The sequence below is a fragment of the Bufo gargarizans genome, chromosome 1 (assembly GCF_014858855.1).
Source record: "Bufo gargarizans isolate SCDJY-AF-19 chromosome 1, ASM1485885v1, whole genome shotgun sequence".
Lineage (NCBI taxonomy): Eukaryota > Metazoa > Chordata > Amphibia > Anura > Bufonidae > Bufo > Bufo gargarizans.
In genome coordinates this window covers 505,049,117-505,075,265 of record NC_058080.1, presented here as the reverse complement: position 1 = coordinate 505,075,265, position 26,149 = coordinate 505,049,117, and the positions used below count along the sequence as shown (strand labels likewise).

At 44.2% G+C, this 26,149-nt stretch overlaps 1 protein-coding gene across 3 annotated transcripts in view; it reads left to right on the top strand.

The window, feature by feature from the left end:
- The window catches only part of LOC122924158 (telomerase protein component 1-like), a 76,601-nt gene that overhangs the window by 16,953 nt on the left and 33,499 nt on the right, over positions 1 to 26,149 (top strand). For all 3 annotated transcript variants that reach the window (XM_044275099.1, XM_044275107.1, XM_044275114.1), the window contains exons 4-23: positions 1,763 to 1,897; positions 2,046 to 2,207; positions 2,334 to 2,498; positions 4,831 to 4,902; positions 4,985 to 5,106; positions 5,237 to 5,394; positions 5,491 to 5,600; positions 5,680 to 5,770; positions 7,878 to 8,052; positions 8,133 to 8,343; positions 10,382 to 10,534; positions 13,387 to 13,473; positions 13,943 to 14,070; positions 19,825 to 19,887; positions 21,024 to 21,167; positions 22,961 to 23,137; positions 23,249 to 23,369; positions 23,762 to 23,889; positions 25,126 to 25,239; positions 25,327 to 25,444. In XM_044275099.1, the coding sequence (XP_044131034.1) occupies positions 1,763 to 1,897; positions 2,046 to 2,207; positions 2,334 to 2,498; positions 4,831 to 4,902; positions 4,985 to 5,106; positions 5,237 to 5,394; positions 5,491 to 5,600; positions 5,680 to 5,770; positions 7,878 to 8,052; positions 8,133 to 8,343; positions 10,382 to 10,534; positions 13,387 to 13,473; positions 13,943 to 14,070; positions 19,825 to 19,887; positions 21,024 to 21,167; positions 22,961 to 23,137; positions 23,249 to 23,369; positions 23,762 to 23,889; positions 25,126 to 25,239; positions 25,327 to 25,444 (2,634 nt within the window). The remainder of the gene's footprint in view (positions 1 to 1,762; positions 1,898 to 2,045; positions 2,208 to 2,333; positions 2,499 to 4,830; positions 4,903 to 4,984; positions 5,107 to 5,236; positions 5,395 to 5,490; positions 5,601 to 5,679; positions 5,771 to 7,877; positions 8,053 to 8,132; positions 8,344 to 10,381; positions 10,535 to 13,386; positions 13,474 to 13,942; positions 14,071 to 19,824; positions 19,888 to 21,023; positions 21,168 to 22,960; positions 23,138 to 23,248; positions 23,370 to 23,761; positions 23,890 to 25,125; positions 25,240 to 25,326; positions 25,445 to 26,149) is intronic.

The following is a 26,149-nucleotide window of genomic DNA, read 5'->3' as shown; positions in this document are numbered from 1 at the left end:
TCCTCCAGTCAATGACAAATCCGGCGCCTGCGCCTGCGCACTCCATTACCCACTAGGGCAGAGGCAGCAGAGCGTTTAATGCGCATGCGCCGGCCCGTACATCCCGATATTTTGGCAGTTTACTTCCGCCGGCTAGATCGGGATGTACGGGCCGGCGCATGCGCATTAAACGCTCTGCTGCCTCTGCCCTAGTGGGTAATGGAGTGCGCAGGCGCCGGATTTGTCATTGACTGGAGGATGGTATCTGAAGAACAGAGGGCGGGCCAGAGGGCTGAAAGGGGAGGGGTTTGATTTGAACAGCGCCGTGGAGCCTGGGCACCGGCCGTATAAACGCCGCCCCTGGGCACCTTCATAACCTAATTAGCATATGGAATAAAAGCGTTTTTAAGAGAGAATAGGCGACGGACAGCAATATGAAAGGTAAGATTATAATATGGGGAATGTAATGGATATCATGATGTTTGTGGTGTATAATGGTAATTTTAGGTGAAAGACTCTCTTAATGATAAGTGATAGGGTATATATAGACATTGAGCACACTGTCCAGTCATCCCCTGAGAAAGCGGCTTGCGAAACGTGCATTGGGGTCTGAGCCACATTGGTCTGTATGAATTTCTTTCCCTGATGAACTTTAGATGTTATTTATTGCACTTAGCACTTTTGCCCCCATTGTATTTATGGGTATATAGATGGGCTTGCACAATGCAGGAATGAATATTATTGTTTCCTAATCCCTTTTAAGGGTGGGAACTATACTATAAGATCAGGTTCATTATTGGGATTTCTTTTTACCGATATATGACATGTATTGTGTCTCTTTTCTTTGTATATGCTGCAGCTGAGTTTTTTTGTATTTTTTATTCTTGTTTGGTTAGAAATGAATAAAGAATAATTTAATCATTCATATGCTGTGTATTTATAATTTTGGTGTGGAGACCTGTAATAATAAAAACCAAAAGTTAGTCAGCCCATCCTGTAAAATGAAGTGAATGCCCAGGTATGCATCGCCATGGCTAAAACTATAGAAGTAAACGCAATCTGCAAACTTAGATCATATGGACTAATACTATATTCACCATATAAAACATGTTTAAGATACTTGGCAAATACATTTTGATCAAAATCATGTGTGCCTGTCCACCACAGCAAAGTCACCTCATTCTGGGAGAGAAGGCTCCACATGTATACAATGTCCACTCCATGTTGCCTCTCTTTGTGCCAACAGGCCTCCAATGAGTTCAGGAGCTATATATTGCACTAATTAGTTAGGAGTGCACGACCAAGATGGAGGCAGCCACACCTCAAAGTGCACATTGCAATAACAAAAGACAAAGTATTAATTGTAAAATAATAATAATTTTGATGAAAATATACTTGCTTAGTACCTCATTAGTGAGCATAGTATACGTTCATATATTCAATGTTTGCAGAGTGCTGTTGCATTTTGTTTGCTTCCACCTGTACTAATGGGTCAGATTTGAAGGGGTGGTTTAATACCTTTTTACACTATGGTATGTGTGATGGGCTATACCAGGGCTGGCCAACCTGCGGCTCTCCAGCTGTTGCAAAACTACAACTCCCAGCATGCCTAGACTGCTTACAACTATCAGCCTACAGCAGGGCATGGTGGGAATTGTAGTTTTACAACAGCTGGAGAGCCGCAGGTTGGCCAGCCCTGGGCTAAACCATCAAAGCTTCAGAAGGCGTTTACAGTCATCCTTTGTATTTTGTTGCATTTTTAGCTATACTTTATATTTTACAGATGGCTTTAATTTCTGCCGTATGCTGCTCATTGGTGAATTCACCCAAGTTCACTGATTCATCAGACACTACCCGGGCTAGTATTAAGGATTTGTGTGAAGATATTGCACAGTTTGATCCAGAGTTTATATTGAAGGTGAGAACATTTGATTAGTTTGTTGTATCGGCTAATATTTACCGATGAAGCATCATGTGGGAAATTAGAGGGAAGTAGTAACGTGTAAGAAATAGGTGATGAGTATGTGTTTTTTTTAGCTCACATGACAATTGTTTGGTCCCTGCAGGTTGCTCTTTATACACGACAGGAGCTCAATATACGTACCACAGCAAATTTCCTACTTGCCCTGTCTGCCCTATTTCCTTCTTGTCGACCACACCTACGTAGGTACCTGTGCTCTTCTGTGCAGCTACCAAGTGACTGGATGGATGTACCACGGATGTACCAGGTTTGACTTTGTACATATGAACTTGATTCTCTGTCTGTCGCACTATCACTTGGTCGCTGGCTCTGGCTCTCTCTGTCTGGACTGTTTAACATCTTAGATATAGATATTTTTTTATTTCATATACAGAGCTTAGCAGGGAAAGGAGATAAGCTGGCTCCACTGCCTTCTTGCCTTCGTAGAGCATTGACCCTCAAGTTCCAACAGTTCAGTGAATATCAGCTGGCAAAGTACAATACCCGTAAGCAGCGTGGGAAACATGATTCCCAGAAAAAGAAGGAAAAGAAAACTAGTGTAAGAGTGTTTTATTTATTTTTTTGCTTGTACAGTGTTTTGTACTTGTACATGTATATTGCAAAAGCGTATCTTTTTGACATATATTTGGCTGGTAAGTGTTAGTCTTTTTCAGCCTGAATTGAAGTGTTGCCGATTGAGCCTTTGAAGTCAAAGTCATATAAACACATACAGCTACATGTTCACGTGTATAAATAAATAATGAAGGTGGGGCACACTCTCAAAGTATAGGGATCTTTATTAACACAAATGGTAAAAATGCAGAAATGACAGTAAATCTTAAGAATAAAAATACAGAAAAATGTTAAAATACACTAGGTATAGACAATAAAATTAATTAAATTTAGATTATAAATGATGATAAAAACAAAATGGGTAAAAATATATTAAATAATACAAATACTATAGTCAATATGTGCATGGATCCCAATATAAACTTTCAATGCGAATAGTCAGTCACAAAGTATAAGCTCACTGGTTGTTAGGTATAGAGTCCCATATACGGTTAGTATAATGTTATATAATTTTTAGAAAGGTCCTTACTTGTCAATTGTGGCAATGCTTGAAAGCGTATGTAGCCTGTGAGTTTGCGTAAGATAATATTCAGGCTGTTCATACGCACAGCGGCGTCCCGCTGTATTCAATATAGCAAAAGCGATCGCTTGTCGATGGTTTGTAGAGGCTTACCCGAGGGTCTTTTGATGTTGGATATTGAGCTCTCGACACGGCGTACCTGTCTCGGTTCCGGTCTCAAGAGCTGGTGTCCAGGTTTGAGTTTTTGGCCGCCAGTGAGATTTGTTTGTTGCACGCGGTGTCGATGTCTTTCATCACCAGCGTGGCAGCGATAATTCACTTCGGCGGCTTTCTGGTTAAATGGCAGTTGTCCAGACTTCCTCGGTTTTTGCAGGATCTCTCCCCCTCCATAGGGGGATTGGTATCAATCCCCCTATGGAGTAGAGAGATCCTGCAAAAACCGAGGAAGTCTGGACAACTGCCATTTAACCAGAAAGCCGCCGAAGTGAATTATCGCTGCCACGCTGGTGATGAAAGACATCGACACCGCGTGCAACAAACAAATCTCACTGGCGGCCAAAAACTCAAACCTGGACACCAGCTCTTGAGACCGGAACCGAGACAGGTACGCCGTGTCGAGAGCTCAATATCCAACATCAAAAGACCCTCGGGTAAGCCTCTACAAACCATCGACAAGCGATCGCTTTTGCTATATTGAATACAGCGGGACGCCGCTGTGCGTATGAACAGCCTGAATATTATCTTACGCAAACTCACAGGCTACATACGCTTTCAAGCATTGCCACAATTGGCAAGTAAGGACCTTTCTAAAAATTATATAACATTATACTAACCGTATATGGGACTCTATACCTAACAACCAGTGAGCTTATACTTTGTGACTGACTATTCGCATTGAAAGTTTATATTGGGATCCATGCACATATTGACTATAGTATTTGTATTATTTAATATATTTTTACCCATTTTGTTTTTATCATCATTTATAATCTAAATTTAATTAATTTTATTGTCTATACCTAGTGTATTTTAACATTTTTCTGTATTTTTATTCTTAAGATTTACTGTCATTTCTGCATTTTTACCATTTGTGTTAATAAAGATCCCTATACTTTGAGAGTGTGCCCCACCTTCATTATTTATTTATGCTATTTATCACCTTCAGACTGGGTGTTGTCTGTTAAGTGGGTGCACCTCTGTGCGGTTTTTCCACCTCATTTTAGTGCGACATTCCTTGTTTGATGTTCACGTGTATACCTCAAACATAGACACCAAATATGGCATGAACAGACCATATAGTTTAAATGACTGAACACACTTATTTGGCCGTCGGTCAGTCCTCCATATTCAACCATAAACTGCTCCACCTTATTTATTCAGTGTGAGAAGGAAATAAACTACTACTAGAGCCTCCTGGTGGAGGCCTATCTCCTGCAAGAACAAAGGATTGGTCATGGTGAAAACTAGATTTTTGTGCTTGCCGTAAAATCTGTTTCTCTTCTGTTCATTGGGGGACACAAGCTTGACCATGGTAACAGCTATACCCATGGTCAAGCCTGTGTCCCCCAATGATTCGGATGAGAAATCCAACTTGCCCAGTGCTTCCTTCCTCTGACCCCCATCCTCCATTTTGAGGATCAGTGGGGCCGCTGACAAGTCGGACTCTAGTGATATATTTAATGGCTTCTAATTGCATAAAAATGCCTTTATTGAGCAAAACTGCTGTATATGAAAGACTAACAATTTTGCATACATACATTTATGAGCACTTTTCTCTGTACTTATTTTTTTATTTTAGAATTTTAGCGCATTGAAGTGTGGCAGAAATATGCGAAAACTGGAAGGTTTATGTAAACTTCTAGATAAGCAGGTGAGTTCCTCCACCACGGAGAGATTTTAGCAGGTTGACTACACATGAGGTTGTGATATTGTTATAAAATATCTTCTCACAGGTTGAACCTGCCTCTGCTAGTGCTGGAAAGAAAACGAAAGACAAGTTCTCTATGAAGAGTCTGATTCAGAGACTACATATTTCTAAGCCAGTGAATCATGTCATGAGTCTGCTTGGATGCAGGTCCATATGTCTCCCTATGTCCCTTTTTCTGATCTTTTCACTTTTCTACTTTCTCTGTCCTTATTTGTATATTTTGTGCAGCTTGGACCATGATCCTTAACTGATCCTATTTTTACGGTTTATCATACAGATATCCCAAAGACCTGAACTCCTTCTCCCGCAGTGGTCTTGAAGGTCCTTGGCAGTCCCATCTATCAGGCCAGAGAATGAAATTAAAGCAGCCTGAAACATGGGAAAGGGAGTTGAGTCAGAAAGGGAACACAGGCCCAGTATGGGAGGGCTTGCTTGGTGAGTGTCAACAAGTATGAGGTCCTCCTATGATCACAAATTTTCATTGCACCAAAAATATTGGCCTTTTTTTTTTTTTTTTGTTGTGTTTCTCAGACAATCGTAAAGTACCCTTCATGGCATTATTAAGGAATCTGAGGAATATGATAGGAGCAGGTATCGGTGAAAAGCATCATAGGGAAGTAACTGCATATTTGTCCAACCAGGTATGACCTGCATGTAACAGAAGCTTGCTTGATGTGTCAGTGATTGTCATTATTTGACATGCACTTTTTATTTTTGTAGAATGCGGTCATCAAAAGCCGTCTTTTCCCATTTCGCTTTCTCTCTGCTTACAAAGTCATTCATGACCTAGAGTGTCAGCTAAGTAGGGCAGGTGAGTTGTCTGTGAAATAGGCAGATTGTAATATAAATAATCTTAGGGTGCCTTCACACGTGGCGGATTGTTTTGCGAATCAATTCTATTTATTTGTATGAGGCTTGCAGAAATCCAATACCACCAAAAAATCCCATTCACATAAGTGGAACTGATTGTGACGCGTATGAAGGCAACCTAAGGTTACCGGCACAGGGGTGCAGGCTTCTAAACAGAATTTAATGTGTACCAAATCCGCACCAAAACATGCATGGGTTACTTGTGAATTTTGATGCGGTTTTCTTTGCAAAGGGTGAAATCTGCAGAAACAATTGACATGCTGCAGATTTAAAAATCCACACACAAAAAAATTATAAAAAGTGTACATGAGACTTGTCAAATCTCATTCAGTTGGCTGCACTGTATTACACTGTGGGTTTTCTGCCCGTGCCCTGCAAAATGTGCAGGTATCCTAAAGGGGACCTGTCCTGTCTCCCAACACAAAGATGGCACAGCACTCCACTCCATATTACATCTATCAGACAATCCCACACTCTTTGGGTCCATTCACACGTCAGTAAGTGTTCTGTGGATCCTCAAATTGCGGATCCGCAAAACACGGACACTTGCAATGTGCGTTCCGCAATTTGCGGACCGCACTTCACCGGCACTATAATAGAAAATTGCGGACAAGAAGCACGGATGTGGAAGTGCGGATCCGCAAATGCGGACAGCACATTCCCGCCCCATTGAAAATGAATGGGTTTGCACCCGTTCCGCTAAATTGCAGAATGGATGCGGACCCATTTTGCGGATGTGTGAATGGGCCCTTTAGCTGATTTTCAAGATATGTTTCTATTTATAAGGAATCCAATTATATTGCAAGTGATGTTTCAGTCCTATAGACCTTTATCAAATGCAGCTTGCCCGGGCAATACTGCAGGAATCGTGCAGAGAGATGCAGCTGCTAGTGAATTTCGCCCAACATGGTTATTTTAGTAAATACTTGTATTCTTGATGAAATAACTAAAGAACTCTGTAAGCCCCCTCCCCAGACATGTATAACGAAATTGATAACAGGGTGTTACAATTCCCCGTGTGAAAAGGGTGTCTCATGTTGTTAGACCAAAGCTGACCCATTGCATTGACAATAGGGGCATGGTAAAGCACAGAAAAGGTGCTCCACATTTTTATTTTATGGGGATAACTAAGTATTGACTAAGGCTACTTTCACACTAGCGTTCGTCGGTCCGCTCGTGAGCTCCGTTTGAAGGGGCTCACGAGCGGACCCGAACGCTTCCGTCCAGCCCTGATGCAGTCTGAATGGATGCGGATCCGCTCAGACTGCATCAGTCTGGCGGCGTTCAGCCTCCGCTCCGCTCAGCAGGCGGACACCTGAACGCTGCTTGCAGCGTTCGGGTGTCCGCCTGGCCGTGCGGAGGCGTGCGGATCCGTCCAGACTTACAATGTAAGTCAATGGGGACGGATCCGTTTGAAGATGCCACAATATGGCTCAATCTTCAAGCGGATCTGTCCCCCATTGACTTTCAATGTAAAAGTCTGGACGGATCCGCTCAGGCTAATTTCACACTTAGCTTTTTTTTTACAATATAATGCAGACGGATCCGTTCTGAACTGAGCCTCCGTCTGCATTATTATAATCGGATCCGTTCAGAACGGATCCGATCGAACGCTAGTGTGAAAGTAGCCTAAAACAGACATGCCAGGTGAGCTGATAGATGGTCTTTAACAATCTGTTCAAAGCAACTACAATATAAATAATAGTATGCATTACTCTAAAAAAGTTATATATAATGTAAAAATTTATTACCACTAAACACTCAAGTGGCTGTATGAAGGGCTCCAATCTTGCCTGTGGATTGTGTCTGACTTTGCAGCTCAACCCCATTCAAGTAAATGAGCTGCAATACCCGACACAGCCACTAGACAAGAGTGGTGCTGTTTCTGAGGGAAGAAAGCTGATCCTTTTTTCTAATCTCACACAACCACTGTATGTGCAATTGTTAAATATAAGCTAAACCTAAATGATATTCCACACAGATAGAACAAGTGCACACTGTATTGTGACAAGGTAATATCTACGCTCTTTCATCTCCTTCTTGTACAGAGGAGCCATTCCCCACCAATAGTGCCCTCCTCCAACGAATCTTTCGCAAAGAAAAGAAGAATATTCCACAGCTATCTCGCAAGCGTTTCTCTCGATCTGAACTGAGAGCATGTTTGGCTTTTCCAGTTATCCATCGCCTTCTTAAAAGACAGAAAGAAGCCCTTAGGAAAGCCAGGTAAGGACTTTACGCCAGAAGACTAGAGCTGAGAAATGGAATGGCTTTCTATTGATCACTTTTCTTTTATCTGTCTTAAGGACGATAAAATTTAATGAAGGTGTTGTGGCGAGGTATAAGAAATCACTGGAGGAGGCCATTCGGATATCGGCACGTCACAATATCCCACCGATACCTGGACGTACAGTGATACTCATGTGTGTGGATTCCTCAATGTATGCATCGTGCCATGGAGCCAAAGAACTAGCCGTTACCAGTTATGAGCCCTTTGAGAGAAGAGAACCACCCTCAGTGAGTAATATCACCACAAACTGATGTAATTACTATTGATGACCTCAGGATAGGTATTCAATATCAAACCGGTGGGGATCCAAATCCCAGGGCCCCTGCTGATCAGCTGGTAAAAGAGGCTGGGCGCTCCATGTCATGTGGCCCAGTTGCAGCTTAGCCTCATTCAAGTCAACGGGGCTGAGCTGCAATACTAAGCACTGCACTATACCATGTACGGCGCTGTGCTTGGAGATCTCCTGGGAGCCTGCAGCACTCGCCATAGCTGCCTGAGAACAAAAGGATGGAGCATGTAGAAATCCAACATGCCTAACCCTTTTTCGCATCCAAGGTCTGCTCTCAGATGACCTATCTGTTTTTTTTTTGTAAATTCTTGTATATCCTGGATCATTATTATTTTTTAGAACACATTCCTGTGTTATTCCTCCTGGAAATCCATTAAATAGACATAATTTTTATTGTCAATAAAGTGTTGCTACACACTCAATCAGTGTTTGCATTGAAGAGTATCAATGTGTAGGGACGCAACCCCATAAAGGTTGTAGGTGTCTATTTAGGGTCCATTCACACGTCTGTATGTGTTTTGCGGATCCGCAAAACATGGACACTGGCTATGTGCGTTCTGCATTTTGCGGACCGCACATCGCCGGCACTCTCATAGAAAATAGGACATGTTCTTTTTTTTTTTTTTTTTTTTTTTTTTGCAGATCCGGAAGTGCGGATCTGCAAATGCGGATGCAGACAGCACATTCCGACCCCATTGAAAATGTATGGGTCCGCACCTGTTTCGCAAAATTGCGGAACAGATGCGGACCCATTTTGCGGACGTGTGAATGGACCCTTAGTCATATGTTGCCAAGAGCAATTCTTGAGGAATGGCACAACACAGTTTTACAGGGTTTTTTATGTGGAAAGCATTTGTTTCCTATCCATGGAATCAGTGATAAATGTTGGATAGTTATCAGTCTGACCGCTAGGATGCCCAGTGATCCCGAGAGCAGAGGGTCCGCTGCCCTGTTCGATTCAGTTCTAAAATGCTCCAAAATTCTTAATATATGAGATATACAAGTGCTTTTTAAAACCTTCATGCTTGGGAAGCTGACGGCTCTTCATGGGGCCCATATGTAGCACATATTAGGATGATTTCCATTGTTGTGTGCAGTATTACAGCATAGAACGTCACCGTCAGAATATGTCCCCTGCCCTCACGTATGACAGGCCACTCTTCTTTCTCAATTACCTCTAGCCACTGCATTGAGGCAGGAGGAGGTCAGGACCATCCTAAGATGAATATTTCAGAAAGTAACTTTATTGGGGTACTTTCACACTAGCGTTAGAGGAATCCGGCTGACAGAACTGCCTGCCGGATGCGGAAATCTGTGTGCAAACGGATATCATTTGTTTCCAGATCCGAATGCGGATCCATCTGACAAATGCATTGAAATACCGGATCCGTCCCTCCGGTGTCATCTGGAAAAAACAGATCTGGTAGTTATTTTTTTTCACATTTTTAAAGGTCTGAGCATGTGCAGACCGGGAAACCGGATCCGTTTTTCCAGAACACTTGGTACCGGATCCGGCATTAATACCTTTCAATTGAAATGAATGCCGGATACGGCATTCCGGCAAGTGTTCCAGAATTGTGGCCGGAGAAAATACAGCAGCATGCTGCAGTACCGTAAGAGTGACTGAACTGAAGACATCCTGATGCATCCTGAACGGATTGCTCTCCATTCAGAATGCATGGGGATAAAACTGAGGCGTTGCCCCTAGGACAGAACTCAATACCGGAAAACTTTACCGCAAGTGTGAAAGTACCCTTAGCTAAAAATGTTGACATAACTGTGTCCTGATGCTACACATCTAACTGGACAAATGGTAGGCCCTACTATCGTGCACACTGTATCAGTACCATCATGGGACAACAGAAGTATTTGCACATTTACATATTCTAGCACACACTGTAATGTGTGATACTTGACTCCATATGTATGATATTACAGACATGTAGGCTTCTTTACGTGTATTCTCCTCTTCCTAGCTCATGGATGTGGGTTTACTGTTGAGCCTGATGGTGATGGACACAGCAGAAAACGTTGAGCTTATCCTGTACAATCAAAACCACTATGCCAAGGTTGACCACTCTTCATGTCCCCTCCTGGAACGTGTGAGCGAGGTTAAGCAGCAAGCTGAGGTAAAACAAGACTGAGATTTAAACGTGTAGGATGTGAAGCCATGTTTTTAGTACTTTAGCGATGTATAGATCATCTTGTGTGAAATAAGTGAAAGGTGGTTTTGGTCACCACGTACTTATTTCAGTAACACAAATACTGAAAACATGTACGGTAATAAAAGTATTAGAATTCCAGAGACTATATAACCTACAGAACTGTAGATTCCCTCTAATCTACCCTCCAACTGTTTATCTGACTGCGCAGCTTTGTTTGTAGTCTGTAACCATGGAAACACAGGTCTGCATAGGTTCTGTAGTTATCTTATTAATCGTCTCCATTTGCAGCATTTGTTTTTTTTTTAGATGTATTGGAGCAATACAAAATTGTTTGCAAAAGTGAACATAACTTTTAGATTTAAAGAGGTTTTTCCAGAAACTACATATTCCCTGTCCACAGGATGAGGGAAAAGTGTCTGGAGGGTGTCCGACCACTGGGACTCCCACCGATTTCCCCACTTGAATAAAGCGATGGACATGCATGTCTGCTGCTGCTCCATTCATCTTTATGGGACGCCTGAAGATACTTGAGTATGGTGCTCAGCTATCTCTGACAGTCCCTGGAGATGCTGCAAAATCACAGCAACTCACAGTAAACTGCTGAGGTTTTGGCGGTTCTTGGCTGTGTGACACACCAGGAGGATATATCCTGCACTATATGCATTTTTTTTCAGAGGATGTTTCTAGTTAGTTCTCTAACTTTAAAATGTTTCTTTGCTCTGGACATTTAGGGCTTTGTATAACACGGGTTGTTTGCAAGTTTGTGGCTTACAGAAATGGACGTTTAGAAGCCAAAAGTTGCAAAAACAGAGACTTTTCCCTTTTTTTACGTTGTGCACACCATTTTTATTACTGGCCGCAGCAGCCTGCCATATTTACTATAAGTTATTGCAGAAAACTGTCATAAATTTTAGGTCAAATCTATGCCAGCTCCAAACTGGTATATTTCAAAGTCTGATCTGAGAGAGCTCCAGCAGAAAAGACACGCCCCCTGAGCTCCAGCAGAAAAGACACGCCCCCTGAGCTGCCAGCTTGAAATGAATCTTGGCAGAGCAATTGAAGCAATGAATGTGGAGATCAAAATCACTGAAGACAACTACCTAAAACATAACTTTTATTAAAGATTATTAAAATAAAAGTCCCTATCAAGGGGACTAGTGATTACATGGACAAAACACAATTTTGTACTTGTGTCCCCTGACGAACCTTTTAAAATTATAAGGGGAAACGCGTCGGGACAAGTAATATAGTAATGCAGTAATACGTTTTTGATGTGTATCGTATGTAATTAGTGTACAAGAGGTCCCAGGTATCTGTATGGGTCTATTTACCTCTAGCTAGGGCATTATAAGGACAGGCAGTTTAGGTACGTGGACAGAGTGCTCCCCTACCATCTAGGTGCATCTCTGGGCTGAGGATATTCCTTTAGGGTCACTTTAGGGACGGACATTAGTGACCCATACGTATTTTCATCCGTCAGCATTAGCCCTCCGCCTGGTTCTCAGTAGCTCTTTCTTTTTGTTGTGTTTTGTCCATGTAATCACTAGTCCCCTTGATAGGGAGTTTTATTTTAATAATCTTTAATAAAAGTTATGTTTTAGGTAGTTGTCTTCAGTCATATTGGTTTTCTGACTTTACAACTACCTGTCAATATTTTTCCTTGATGAGAATAAAATGAATGTGGAGATCTCTGGATCCATGTGAGGTATAGCGCTGGTTCTAGCTTTCTTAGAAAGAGGTGGTCATGTACTATATGATGTCTGGTTTTCATAGTCATAGGATAACCCTTTAAGTGGCTCTATAAGTGGCTTTTCCTGGCATGTCTGGTGAGTTGAGCCAGGACCAGGAAGTTGAGAGCAGCAGGAATGGATCAGCATGAGAATGGCAGTGGTGGGGGATGGGTGAGGGATGAGTATGGTTTATGTTTTATTTTTTTTAAAGGGATTATCCCATAATTATTGTTAAAAATGTAAATCGGACATCATATAGTACATGACAACCTCTTTCTAACAAAGCCAGTACTAGCCTGGTACCTCACATGGATCCAGAGATCTCCCCATTAATTTCTCTGGTAGATTTCTATCAAGCTGGCAGCTCAAGAGGCGTGTCTTTTCTGCTGGAGCTCAAGAGGCGTGTCTTTTCTGCTGCTGCTCAAGAGGCGTGTCTTTTCTGCTGCTGCTCAAGAGGCGTGTCTTTTCTGCTGCTGCTCAAGAGGCGTGTCTTTTCTGCTGGAGCTCTCTCCCTATCACAGCTCAGGACACAGTTGAAGGATGAAACTGAGCATGTGCGGCCTTCTCCAGTTACAAACAAATAAGAAAAAGAACAAAGAGCAGGTGGCGCTATACAGATATATTTTATTGAATAACTTAGTGGCTATACAAATTTTTTTATTACATGCAATAACAAAAGTATTCCGATCCAGGTGCTGGTTTGAAAACTGTATAATATTTTTGGTGGGACAACTCATTTAAATATTTTTTTCCTCTGCAAACCCCCTTTTTAAACAACATGATGTTAAAAGCTGGATATTTAAGATTGCCATTTACACTACTTAAAACAAATGGTCCCTGAGCTGAGGGTTTTGGGACTGGCGATGTTTGTGCAGCATGTGTAATTAACACTAAATGTTCAGAGAATAGAGCCCCTTAATTTCTGCTACCACTCTTCTGATACTCTGTTATTTTAGAAAGGATAAAATAATGTTACTGTCTATCACTATATACTGGATATGATCACTGATAATGCATGCCCACATTGTTGAAGTCTGTTGGAAAATGTTCCTTCTCTGGGCTAATCGTGGTATAATTTCCTTTAAGAAAATGCAAAATCATACAGTCCTGCCCTGTGAAGGAAGAAACCCCTTGGCAGAATACCTCTCAGAACTCCTTATGAAACGCACTAAGGTAAGTTGCTAGTCTTAAACTGGCTGTACACATTAGACGTGTATACACAGTAGGCTGTACCTACCAATTTTGGTGGGTTAGGCCGACCATCTAAAGGATATGGTGGCCTCCTGATTGTCCCCTGACAGCTGATGTCAGGAGAGATAAGGATCAGGCATGTTGGATTTATTTGCCCTATCCTTTTATTAGCGGGCGAGATAAGCCGCTTTCTGGCAGCAGATTTTTCGTCTCTTCCCGTTTATTACATATGCATGCTTAGCCCAGCATACATATACATGGGATCAGGAGAGAGTGTTGTCGGATGAACGAGTGTTTGGCCGACAGCTATCTCGTGTATGGCCAGCTTAACAAACTTCTGTATGATTAAAGCTGCCATATTAGATATAGTGCGTAATAGCGCTGTAAAGTATTGTTTTATATTTCTAGAAGTGCATTACGGTATATTACTATGACGTGTTCCTTTAAACAGGTAGATACTCTGCTAGTTTTTGGAGAGGGGCCACTAAATGAAGAATTTAAGACTGTGCTGAAGCATTATCGACGAGTAGTGAATGCCGACTGTCTCTGTGTGACTGTGCTGCCTAATGGATTCCAAAGGTACATTTACTTATTCTCTTTCCACTGTATTTTTCTTTGTATATGATTATTTTGACTATCATAGGAATTTGTATAGAATTTATACACTCAAATTCCTATATAAAATGTAACTTATCACATTCTAGAATATATACAAGTTTGGATAAAGAACCAGAAGGGAAGGAGGCAAATAACTAATAACATTGGCGACAATACCGGATATATGAATAAAGAACATGAATGAGACGTTATAAAATATAATATTATATATTACAACATATAATATTCACAAGAGTATACTAAATTCCATGTTTAAGGGGTTGTCCAAGATAATTAAATTCAGACAACAGAAGTGTTAACACAGATCTCTCTGTCTTCGCTGCAGGATACAGACTGATAGGGGAGATTTCTCAAAACTAGTGTAAAGGAAAACTGGCTTAGTTGTCCATAGCAACCAATCAGCTTCCACCTTTCATTTTTCAGAGTGCCTTTAAAAAATGAAATGTTGAATCTGCTTGGTTGTTATAGACTAAATCAGTTTTCCTTTACACTAGTTTTGATAAACCTCCCCCATAGACTCTCTATTGAGCTTGTCTCCTGCAGTGTGGAGAAACAGCGTGCTATGTGACTGCTTCTCTCTGCTCATTCTGGTGACTGGTGGTGGTCTCCGCACTCGGACCCCTACCAGTCAAAACCGTTGAGATGTCATTGACAGTTGTTTTTTTTTTTTGTAAGAGGACCTGTCACCACTCCTGACATGCCTGTTTTAATAGCTTCATGCATTCCCCATGTAATAACAATTCTGGAGAATCTATTCTTATGACTCTAGGTTGTGCCGTTCCTTTATTATTTCTACTAGAAGTTATGAATGAATTGCTAGCAGTCTGCAGTAAGGGTACAGAGGGGAGGTAACAAGTTGGGGGGGGGGGGGGGGTGTACCTGCACAGTCTTGGGCTGAATTCACATGTCCATGGAACACAGTCCGTGAGATACCGGATTGGCATCCTGTTTAGTGCAGGAGCGCACGGCATCATTATTTCTCGCTCATATCATTGGGGGACACAGGACCATGGGTATAGCTTGCTGCTGCCACTAGGAGGCGACACTAGGCTGAAAGCTGTTTGCTCCTCCCCTGCAGGCTATACCCCCTCCAGCCTGGAAAGAGCATATCAGTTTTTAGCTTAGTGTCGTAGGAGGCAGACCTCCCTGCTTTGCAGGGTGGCACTATGATTTTTTATTTTTATTTTTTCCAGAATCCGGATGGGGGGTCCAGGGTCGCTTGCGTCCCTGCATCCCCGGGAGGCGGGCCGGTGTACCTTGTTCACCGCCTTGCCACCCCAAGAAGAAAAAGCGGACCAGGGCAGCCTCGCTCCCCTGCTTCCCCCCAGCTACAGGACCACCCTCTCTTCAGCCCTCTTCTGCCCGGACCCCTGTTGCCTGGTGCCAGCGGTCGTAGGGTGGTCCTGCTGGTGTTGCATCTGAGGGTGAAGTCTACAGATGAAGATAGGTGAGTGACTCGCCTCCCAGGCCCCCACTCTTGGGTAACAGCGTGCCGGACAGCCACAGCACCAGTGCCCCCTAAGCCCCCCCCCCCCGTCGTTTCTCGGGCACCCGTTCAGTTCCCACCTCCGCGGCGGGACCGTCCATCCAGGATCGGCGAAAAGGTCCGTCCTTTAAGCCCCAGCAGGCCTGGCGGCCGCGGGCCCAGCAACCTCGCACAGCGCCAAGTAAGCAGCCTTCCGCATGAAGGTTTGTCCCCACCCTCGCAGGTGGGGGGGCGTCTTCTCCTGTTCCAGGACATTTGGCTCGCTCACATTCCGGACGCATGGGCGCTCGAGGTAGTTTCTTCAGGCTACAAAATAGAATTCAGATCCCTTCCCCCCAACCGTTTTTTCCTTTCCCAGCCTCCCAAGGATCCCGTCCGGGCCGCGGCTTTCTTGAACGCCGTCCAGTCCCTACTTCTGCGGGGGTGATTTCTCCGGTACCTCCGGAAGAGCATTTCACAGGTTTTTATTCCAACCTGTTTGTGGTCCCCAAGAAAGAGGGCGATGTGAGACCGGTGCTGGACCTCAAACTTCTGAACCGTTATCTACGGGTTCAGAGGTTCAGAATGGAATCTCTTCGCTCTGTTGTGGCCTCGTTGGTGCAGGGGGAGCACATGGCGTCTTTGGACGTGCAAGATGCGTATCTCCACATACCTATCGCTACCATGCACCAACGCTTCCTCCGATTCGCCATCCAGTCGGATCACTTCCAGTTCGTCGCTCTGCCATTCGGTCTGGCGACGGCCCCGCGTGTGTTCACGAAAGTTCTGGCACCCCTTCTGGGGATTCTGCGGTCCAGGGGCATTACCCTTCTCCCATACCTGGACGACATCTTAGTCAAGGCCCCTTCAGCGTCGCAATGCGCAGACAGTCTTCGGATTACGATGAGCACGCTCACTCGCTTCGGATGGATTCTCAACCGGGGGAAGTCTTGCCTGTCTCCGACCACGCGGATCAGGTTCCTGGGTATGACTCTGGATTCCGAGGCTGCCGTGGTGCGTCTCCCTCTGGACAAGAGTTCGGGCATTCAGAGTGCAGTGGATCTGCTCACCCGGCGTCGCAAGGTGTCTATTCGCGACTGCATGCGAGTTCTGGGGCTGATGGTGGCCTCATTCGAGGCGGTACCTTTCGCCCAGTTCCACACCAGGGAGTTTCAGCGGCTCATTCTGTCCTCCTGGGACAAGTCCCGGGATTCACTGGACCGCAGGATCTCGCTGTCTCAGCCCGTTCGCGAGGCTCTCGCCTGGTGGATGGTTCCGGACCACCTGTCTTCGGGGAAGTCGTTCCTGCCGGTGTCATGGACGGTGATTACGACCGACGCCAGCCTCCGCGGTTGGGGAGGGGTTTTCGGTACTCGGACAGCCCAAGGAGTCTGGTCTCTGTCGGAGTCCAAACTACCCATCAATATCCTGGAGCTCCGGGCCATCTACCTCTCCCTTTGCCATTGGACCACCGAGTTGCGGGGCCGTCCGGTAAGGATACAGTCGGACAACGCGACACCGGTTGCCTACATCAATCACCAGGGGGGGACGCGCAGCGGGACGGCGATGGACGAGGCCGCGAGGATTCTGCAGTGGGCGGAGGCCCATGTCCCAGTGATCTCGGCGATTTTCATCCCGGGCGTGGACAATTGGACGGCGGATTTCCTCAGCCGAACGACGGTGGACTCGGGGGAGTGGGCTCTCCACCCGGAGGTGTTCGAGGACCTTTGTCTCCGGTGGGGTCGCCCGGAGGTGGATCTAATGGCATCTCGGTTGAACCACAAACTACCGTGCTTTCTGTCTCGCGCAAGGGACCCGATGGCCTACGGCGTAGACGCACTCGTGGCACCGTGGGACGACTTCAGTTTTCTGTATGTGTTCCCGCCGCTGCCGCTCCTACCGCGGATTCTTCGCAGAGTCAGGATGGAGGGTGTTCAAACGCTCCTGATTGCCCCGGATTGGCCGCGCCGAGCTTGGAACTCGGAGCTCGTTCTGCTCCTGGGGGACGCGCCGTGGCCTCTTCCACTCAGGCCCGACCTGCTCTCACAGGGCCCAGTCTTCCACCAGGGTTTACATACGCTGCGTTTGACGGCGTGGCTATTGAAACCTTCCTGCTGAAGAAAAGGGGTTTCTCGGATGCGGTCGTTCGCACGATGATTAGGGCTCGGAAGCCCTCCTCCGCGAGAATCTATTATCGTACGTGGAAGTCGTTCCTGAAATTCTGTGAGGACAGGGACCTCCCCTCTAGGAGGTTTTCCCTCCCTACGGTGTTGGCCTTTCTTCAGGCGGGTTTGGAGCTGGGTCTGGCCCTAAGTTCGTTGAAAGGGCAGGTTTCGGCCCTTTCCATATTTTTCCAGCGTACGCTGGCGGTGCTGGGGCCCGTCAAGACCTTCATGCAGGGTGTTGCGCACACCGCGGTTCCATATCGGCCACCGTTGCATTCCTGGGACCTGAATTTGGTGCTGGTGGCGCTTCAGTCCGAGCCGTTTGAACCCCTGCGAGAAGTCTCTCTCCGCATGTTGTCATGGAAGGTCTCATTCCTAGTTGCCATTACATCCATACGTCGGGTGTCGGAACTGGCGGCACTGTCGTGCAAGGAGCCCTTCTTGGTGTTCCATCAGGATAAGGTGGTGCTCCGGACGGTGCCGTCGTTTTTGCCGAAGGTGGTATCGGCGTTCCATGTCAATGAGGACATTGTCCTCCCTTCGCTTTGCCCTAAGCCTTCCCATCCTAGGGAAGTGGCGCTTCATCGTTTGGACGTGGTGCGGGCCTTACGGATCTACCTGGCCGCGGTAGCCTCTTTTAGGCGAGCGGACTCTGTTCCTAGTTCCGGAGGGTCCTCGGAAGGGGTTGGCGGCATCCAAGGTGGCGATTGCTCGGTGGATTAGATTGGCCATTCACGAGGCCTACCACTCCAAAGGCAGGGTTCCTCCGCCTGGTATCACGGCTCACTCTACCAGGGCGGTCGGGGCTTCTTGGGCACACTTTCACCACGCTTCGGCGTCTCAACTGTGTAAGGCGGCTACTTGGTCTTCGTTGCACACCTTCACCAAGTTTTACAAAGTGCATTCGTTCGCTTCGGCGGATGCAGCTCTTGGCCGTAGGATCTTACAGGCCGCGGTGTAGTGGCTCGACTGTGGGAGGTGGAGTCAGCGGTTTTTCCCACCCGGGGACTGCTTTAGGACGTCCCATGGTCCTGTGTCCCCCAATGATATGAGCGAGAAAACGAGATTTTTGTGAACTCACCTTGTAAAATCTCTTTCTCGCTTTATTCATTGGGGGACACAGCACCCACCCATTGTTGTTGGTTTCTACTGAGACCAGTGGTCCAAGTTGCCGGTTGGGACTGAGGTCAGGTTCGGTTGTTTTGTTGGACTGTGGTCTTCCTGTTTTTGTTTTGTTTCGGTATGTTTCTCCTACTGCTGGAGCACAAACTGATATGCTCTCTCCAGGCTGGAGGGGGTATAGCCTGCAGGGGAGGAGCAAACAGCTTTCAGCCTAGTGTCGCCTCCTAGTGGCAGCAGCAAGCTATACCCATGGTCCTGTGTCCCCCAATGAATAAAGCGAGAAAGAGATTTTACAAGGTGAGTTCACAAAAATCTCGTTTTGCTATGACGCCGTGCCCTTCGTACCACCGCTGCTGTACAGTAATGCACTTGTATAGATCATATGAGTGTATTACTGTAAAGCAGCGGCGGCACAAAGCGCACAGTGTCATAGCAACCAATGACACCGTGCGCTCCTGCACTAAACAGGATGCCAGTCCGGTATCTCACTAACCGTGTTCCACGGACGTATGAATTCAGCCTGAACATGACAGCACTGATTGGATAGAGTGAGTCTGTGCAGGTACACACCCCCAACTGGTAACACTCCTCTGTACCCTTACTGCAGACTGGTAGCAATTCATTCACAACTTCTAGTAGAAATAATAAAGGAACGGCACAACATACAGACATAAGAATAGAGGCTCCAGAATTGTTATTACATGGGGAATGCATGAAGCTATTAAAACAGGCAGGTCAGGAGTGGTGACAGGTCCTCTTTTTTAAGTACAAGTTCACTTTCAAGGTTTTGGCGACACATCTGTATGCACTTTAGGATTTTATGCAATCCAGTGTGCTGCAAACTTTTTTAGGTCCTTGTATTTGTAGTGTTAAGTCTTGCAGAATCCCTTCCACTTAGATCTGTGTACTGTATAGTGCAGGTCATCTTGCATTTTAATACAGAGTTCTTATTTCTTTTCACAGTGAGGACTCCCTTGATCAGTGTAATGATGTGACGCTATGCGGTTTTACAGAGCAAGTGTTGAAGTGAGTAAACTCAGCTATAGTAGATGTGCATTTCTTAAAGTTTACATTTAAAAAAAAAAAAAAAAACTCCTTAGGGTGCTGTAGATGTATAACAGCTCAGCTTTTTTTTTTTTTATATAAAAAAAGTGTTTAAGTGGCAGTTTTTGAAGTCGTAAAATATAAAGGATGGACTTTATACTCCTGGATTTGACAAAAATAAACTGCTTCTAAGCCTACATGCACACGAACATGGTTTGGTTCCGCTTCTGAGTCGCATTTTTTGCAGCTCGGGTGCGGACCCATTTACTCTGTTTTGCGGACAAGGATAGGCATTGTTACAATGGATCCGCAAAAAAAAAAGGATGCCATAAGGATGTCATCCATTTTTATTTTTATTTTTTTCCATGCCGAGAAAATACACTGTGAAAATTGAAGCAGCGTGCTCTATCTTGGAGCAGAATCTGTGTGGATTCTCCCATTGAAGCAAATGGAGAGCTGAAAAAAAACGCACGAAGGCCGCGCAGAAAATCTGCATGTTTTTCAAAATCCATTGTGTAAACATTTTCTTAATGTACTACTACTGCTCTCTCCATTCTTTCTGAGTGGGCAGTCTCTTCCTGGTGTAGTCTTACCATACATATGTCTCACATCTGATCCTGCGCTTCTCTTCTCAACCTCTTGCTGTACCATTGAGAAGCTGCAACTGCATCCCCCTCCTCCCCCTTCTTGTCTTCTATTTGCTGTTTTATACTAGACAGATTTGTTGGTTATTAGGGCAATTTCTGAATATCAACAGAGAGCCTGCTGGCGGGGAAGAGGAGGCAGATGCCTATTTCCCATAGTAAGCCATATATTACAAAGTTTTATTAATATGTGCTACTGGCACCCTGGCTGATCAGCAGTTTGGGTGCCATAGTCTCTTCCTAAGCCAGTGACATTTATCGATCACTTGGACCATTTGCAGCTCAGTTTTATTCAAGTGAATGGGCCAGGGCTGCAATATCAAGCACTTCCACTATACAATGAATGGCGCTGTGCTTGGTATGCTGTGAGGAAGGGTGCAGAAAAATGTTGTTGTTTTTTAGAACATAAAAAAAAAATTATGATATATACATTTACTTTTTGTATTATAATTTTTTTTTATTTTTTTTTTACAGATATGTATCAGAGAGGGGAACTTCCCGACTATTGGATCATGTGGAGAAAGTCAATGAAAGATTCAATATTCCAGAAGACCCAGAGAATATCAAAAAGAGACGCGTGGCAGTTAGCGGTCTACTTACTTCTATTCCCAAGCAGAAGTAGGTGATTTTGTCACAATCCAAGTCCTCCTTTTAAGTACCATTTATCCCTTAATTGCACATGTTTTCTACAGAAACTACAAGTCTAGAAGAGCTTTTTCATTAGGGAAAATTCCCTTTTAAAGAAGACCTATCACCAGGAACATAATCTGTGTTTTACTTGAAAACATTAATTTTTGTAAATACATGCCATATTCCCCTTAAAGGCGGAGTTGGAATATGATCTCTCTCTGATGTTGCGAGATAGCGTGGCTTTGACTATACGAAGACATCAGTACGGGCTGTATTAATGCTGCAGACAGCACGTGTTTAGTTGGAGCCATGCGATTGTGCTGGTTATTACAGTATTGGTTCTGGCTCCATATGCTGCCATGGGGGCTTGCGTGAAGCCGCTGAGCATGCAGGAAGTCGCCTAGTCAGGAAGTTTGACTAGGCTCTTTCAGGGAGTCTGGTCATTTGGATACCGGACACAAGACTACTACGAAGATTATTTATTTTATTTTTTTATGAGATGAGTTAAAAAAAATAACTAGTTTTGAGGGACCAATTTTTCAAGTAAAACACATATTCTATTCCTGGCAATATATAATACCATACATTAGATAAATGTCATCTGAACTGGCGGTGAATGGGGCTGCCTGGCCAAGGAGGATCATACATAGTGTATTTCCCCTGGAGATAAGCCACTGTCTTGCAGCATCTTATTCCCCTCTTTCCCCTGAAATACGCATAGACGTTGGGCTAATTCCAGGAATGATAATCAGGAAAGGAGAACATCTTATTCAATTATGTCACATGTACAGCCATCTTTAGATTATGGAATCTGCCCAATTAAATCTGGACTAGTAGATGTAATCTATTCTGAAGGGGTCATCAGGGGGATGGGAAATATCTTGCCACGTATGCCCCTCCCTTTTATGAGACATCTTTTGGCATCCAGCACTGAGAATTCATGTACCATTCCTCCCCAGGTGACAGTGTATATTCCTGTTGGCAGTGGTGGCAAACCTAAGGCGGCACTCAGAGCCCTCTCTGTGGGCACCCGCACCCTGGAAAAAGTCTATTGTGTACCAATATGCCTTAGACTTTTCCTGCCATTCATCAGCGCAGGGCGCACTACGAACAGCACAGGCAGCACATTGAATGTAGGCAGGATATTATAGCTAAATGATAAAGGACATGGAAGATATACCATACTGGACTGTAGTATTCAGGGTAAATTGCCGTGTTGGCACTTTGCAATAAATAAGTGGGATTTGGGTTGCAGTTTGGGCACTTGGTCTCTAAAGGGTTTGCCATCACTGCTATAGGGGGTGCAGATGTAGCAGTGGCCAACAGGCCCAGGAGCCTGAGGGGGCCCAAAGATCATTGTGCCTTATAATAAGACATTGGTATTGTAGAAAGTACATGCTGGGAGGGCTCTGTCATAGATTTTGCACTGGGGATCAGAATCTTCAAGTTACACCTCTGGCTGGAGGGAAGGGGTTAGGTCAAAAGTTTGTCATGGGGAGGTGCCTCAGGCAGCATGGAGGCTGTGTGCTCCCCTGCCCCTGGCCACAAAACACTGAGGGAAGAGGGGCCCAAGCTGAACTCTTGCACCTGGGCCCATGAGCCTTTAGCTACGCCCCTGGCCTTTGGCCACCTGGGCCATCTAGTGGGTAGAAATACAATTATTGTACAGTGTGGAGCATTGTGACAACTTTAAGACGCATGTACAGATCTGTAGTTTTATTGCTGGTAATGTAATGGTTAGTATTGGTTTGCTGTAGTCACATTTCCTGTGTGTTTTCTAGGTGGCGCAGTGTCCGTGTATTTATCTCCTCCACTTTCCGTGATATGCACTCAGAAAGAGATGTGTTGATTGGACAGGTGATGCCACAACTGCGCCAGCGTGCTGCGTGTCACTTCCTGTCACTGGAGGAAGTGGATCTCCGGTGGGGAATTACAGAAGAAGAAACAAAGAAAGACAGGTTAGATAAAAGATATGAGTGAGGAAAATAGGTGTCAGAAGTGGCTGCAAGAATAGTGAAAACATTAGATTAGTTCTCCACCATGACCTGTTTTTTTTTTTTTTACATTAGGCAGTTGTCTCTGTGTCTGTCTGAAGTTGTTCGGAGCCAAATCTTCATTGGTATACTAGGAGAGAGATACGGCCATGTCCCCATAACTTATTCTGTTCCACTCCTGCCTGAGTATCAGTGGGTAAGATCCTCCTCTTTTTTTTTTTTTGCATATGTAAGTTGTTGTTTTTTTCCCCAACAGATCCAGAATATGCACATGGGTTAAAAAATAGACCGTGAAAATGTTTTCCTCTCTTTTAAAAATCTTGATCAGTTCCAGTTAAAGGGATTCTCCAGGACTACAAAAAGATGTCTGCTTTCTCCCAAAAACAGCACTGCACCTGTCTGCAGGTTGTGTATGGTATTGCAGCTCAGCTCCATTGAAGTGAATTGAGTGAAAGGGAAAAAGCAGCCATCTTTTTGTAGTCTTGGAGAACCCCTTTAAAGACAATAGAGGACTTGTTGGTTTTTACTTTTTTCTTAGCCATTGTACAGTACTTTGGTCCAGTGTTTATTGTCTTATATCTTTGGCAGATTCAGTCGTATCCTCCAGGACGATCCGTCACAGAGTTGGAGTCTATGCAGTTTTTGCAGAGTTGTAAGACCAATAAATCAGGCCACCCAAAGGCTTTCTTCTACTTTAGGAATCCTGAAGTTATTAGGTAAAAACACATATGAATCATTGTATATATGAATATTCAGCATTTGTCATAGCAGATTCCAATATAAGGATTTAGGGGAAATAATGTTATAAAAAATCCACTGAAGCTTTTTTTATGTTTTTGTTTAGATGGTATTAAAAATTATTACTTTTGTAACGTTTTGTTTTCCTGAAGAGTATGAGCAAGGCTGTGTGCACCTACCTACTGACACTTGTGTAAGGAAAAGGCAAAAGCATTGATAATGAGGATGAGTTGAACATGTTACTTGAGTGGAAAAATGTCTAATGGAAATAAGAGTATCTTCTTACTACAGTGTGGAAACATTGCACAATGTACAGTTAGAGTGGTTGAAATATGGCTTACATACCACATATTTTTATACTATTTGTAAGATAATCAAATCTAAAATGTGTTAACACCTTCAGGACCTTGGACAAGATAGCTCGTCCTGCAGTTAAACTGTCACTGTGAGTAAACGCACGGTTGATAAGAACTGAGCTACTTGTAATTCTCCTTCTCTAGTGCTGAGGAGCAGTGATGGCCAGTTTGCAGTGTTCGCCCACTAACACATGCGATCTGCCATCTTAACTGACAAGTCCGGCGAGGCACAGGTAAGTCCTTACCTGTGCCTGTGCGCGAGCCGGTCTGAAATGAAATGCTTCCGGGAGCAAGCAGTTCCGAGAATGGACCGCATTTCATTTCAGACCAGCTCGCGCACAGGTAAGGACTTACCTGCGCCTCGCCGGACTTGTCAGTTAAGATGGCAGATCGCATGTGTTAGCGGGCGAACACTGCGAATTGGCCATCACTGCTGAGGAGATCAAAGCTGTGGATTAGCCCGCCCTTCCTCCTCAGCTACAAAGTTAACCTCCTAAGTGCTCCTCACACATCCATAGCCCCTCCTGAGTGCTATGTTTGGGGAGCTGTGTGACCAGTGAATGTCAGTTACAAAATGATCCAAACATTACACAGATTTATAATGCTGTGTGCCTCTGTGTGACCTTATCGCTACAGAATCATAGAGACAGCTTTATGTCAGTATGATTCTGTAGAAGTAAGGTCAAGCAGAGGCACGCAGCATTATAAATCAGTATAATGCCTTACATTCCTGCAAGACGAGCAGTGTCCAGAGCGGAGGATCACGCTCACACACTGAGCATGATTTCCGGGCTGCACACGCTCGTGTGAAACAGCCCTTATCCTTCTTATTCTGTGTACTGTACTCTTGCCATTTAGGTCGGTGCCCAGCCACTGGCTTTCGGATTTTGTGTCCGAATCTCAAGAAGCGGAAAAACGTATGCTGGACCTAAAGAAAAGAGTGGTCAAACATCCTGCTGCTATAAGTTACACGTAAGTTTTCTTCTCATCATATGTACCTAGGCTTTTTATTAGTGTCTCTGGCTTACAGGCTAGTTGTGTTTTTATTTTCTTGTGTAGGTACTCCTGTCAGTGGGGTGGTGAAAATGATGGAAAACCACACCTGACAGAACTAGAGGACTTTGGAGCTAGAGTTTTAAATGATGTATGGCAAGTGATTGAGAGGGACTATCTTAAGGTATGTATCAATCATAGAATATACAATGTAGCCAAGATGCTCACCAGTCTATGGACTGGAGCACAGCCCACCAACTACCAATTGATGTTAAAATATATAAAACAAGAAACAAAAAATGGCCGTCTCACAGTCAATTTGCGTACAGTTTACTAAACCAATTCATACATATATATTATAAAAACAATATCCCCATACTTAGATTCAAAAACACATTCCTGGTCCCTTTAAGTGTTGAAATGCGAAGCTCTCGTATAAAACCTTTTGTTTAATATAAATGTGGCCTTGTGAGCATTCTAGTTCTTTGAATCAATATGGCTAATGCGCACTTGATTGCAACTTTGCTTGTATAAATGTCCTGATATCCACAATGTTTAATAGTCTAGCGCTCCTGCGCTTATACTAGTGCTTATGGTACTATTGAATTATAAATAAAATATCCTGCTATAGAAAAATGTTCAATAATCTTAGCACTCCTGCGCTTATGCTGGGACTTATAGTACTATTAGATTATAGATGCGATGTCCCGCTGTGGATAAGTATTCAGTAGTATAGTGCTCCTGCGCTTATATTTGGACTTGTAGTACTAACCAACTGTATATGAGATATCTCGCTATGGTCCGCTTTATCCACTTAGTTGAATGTACAGTATAATATATTAGTTTGTTTGTGTTTAGTAATGGTTACTCACAGAACCACAGCCTATTG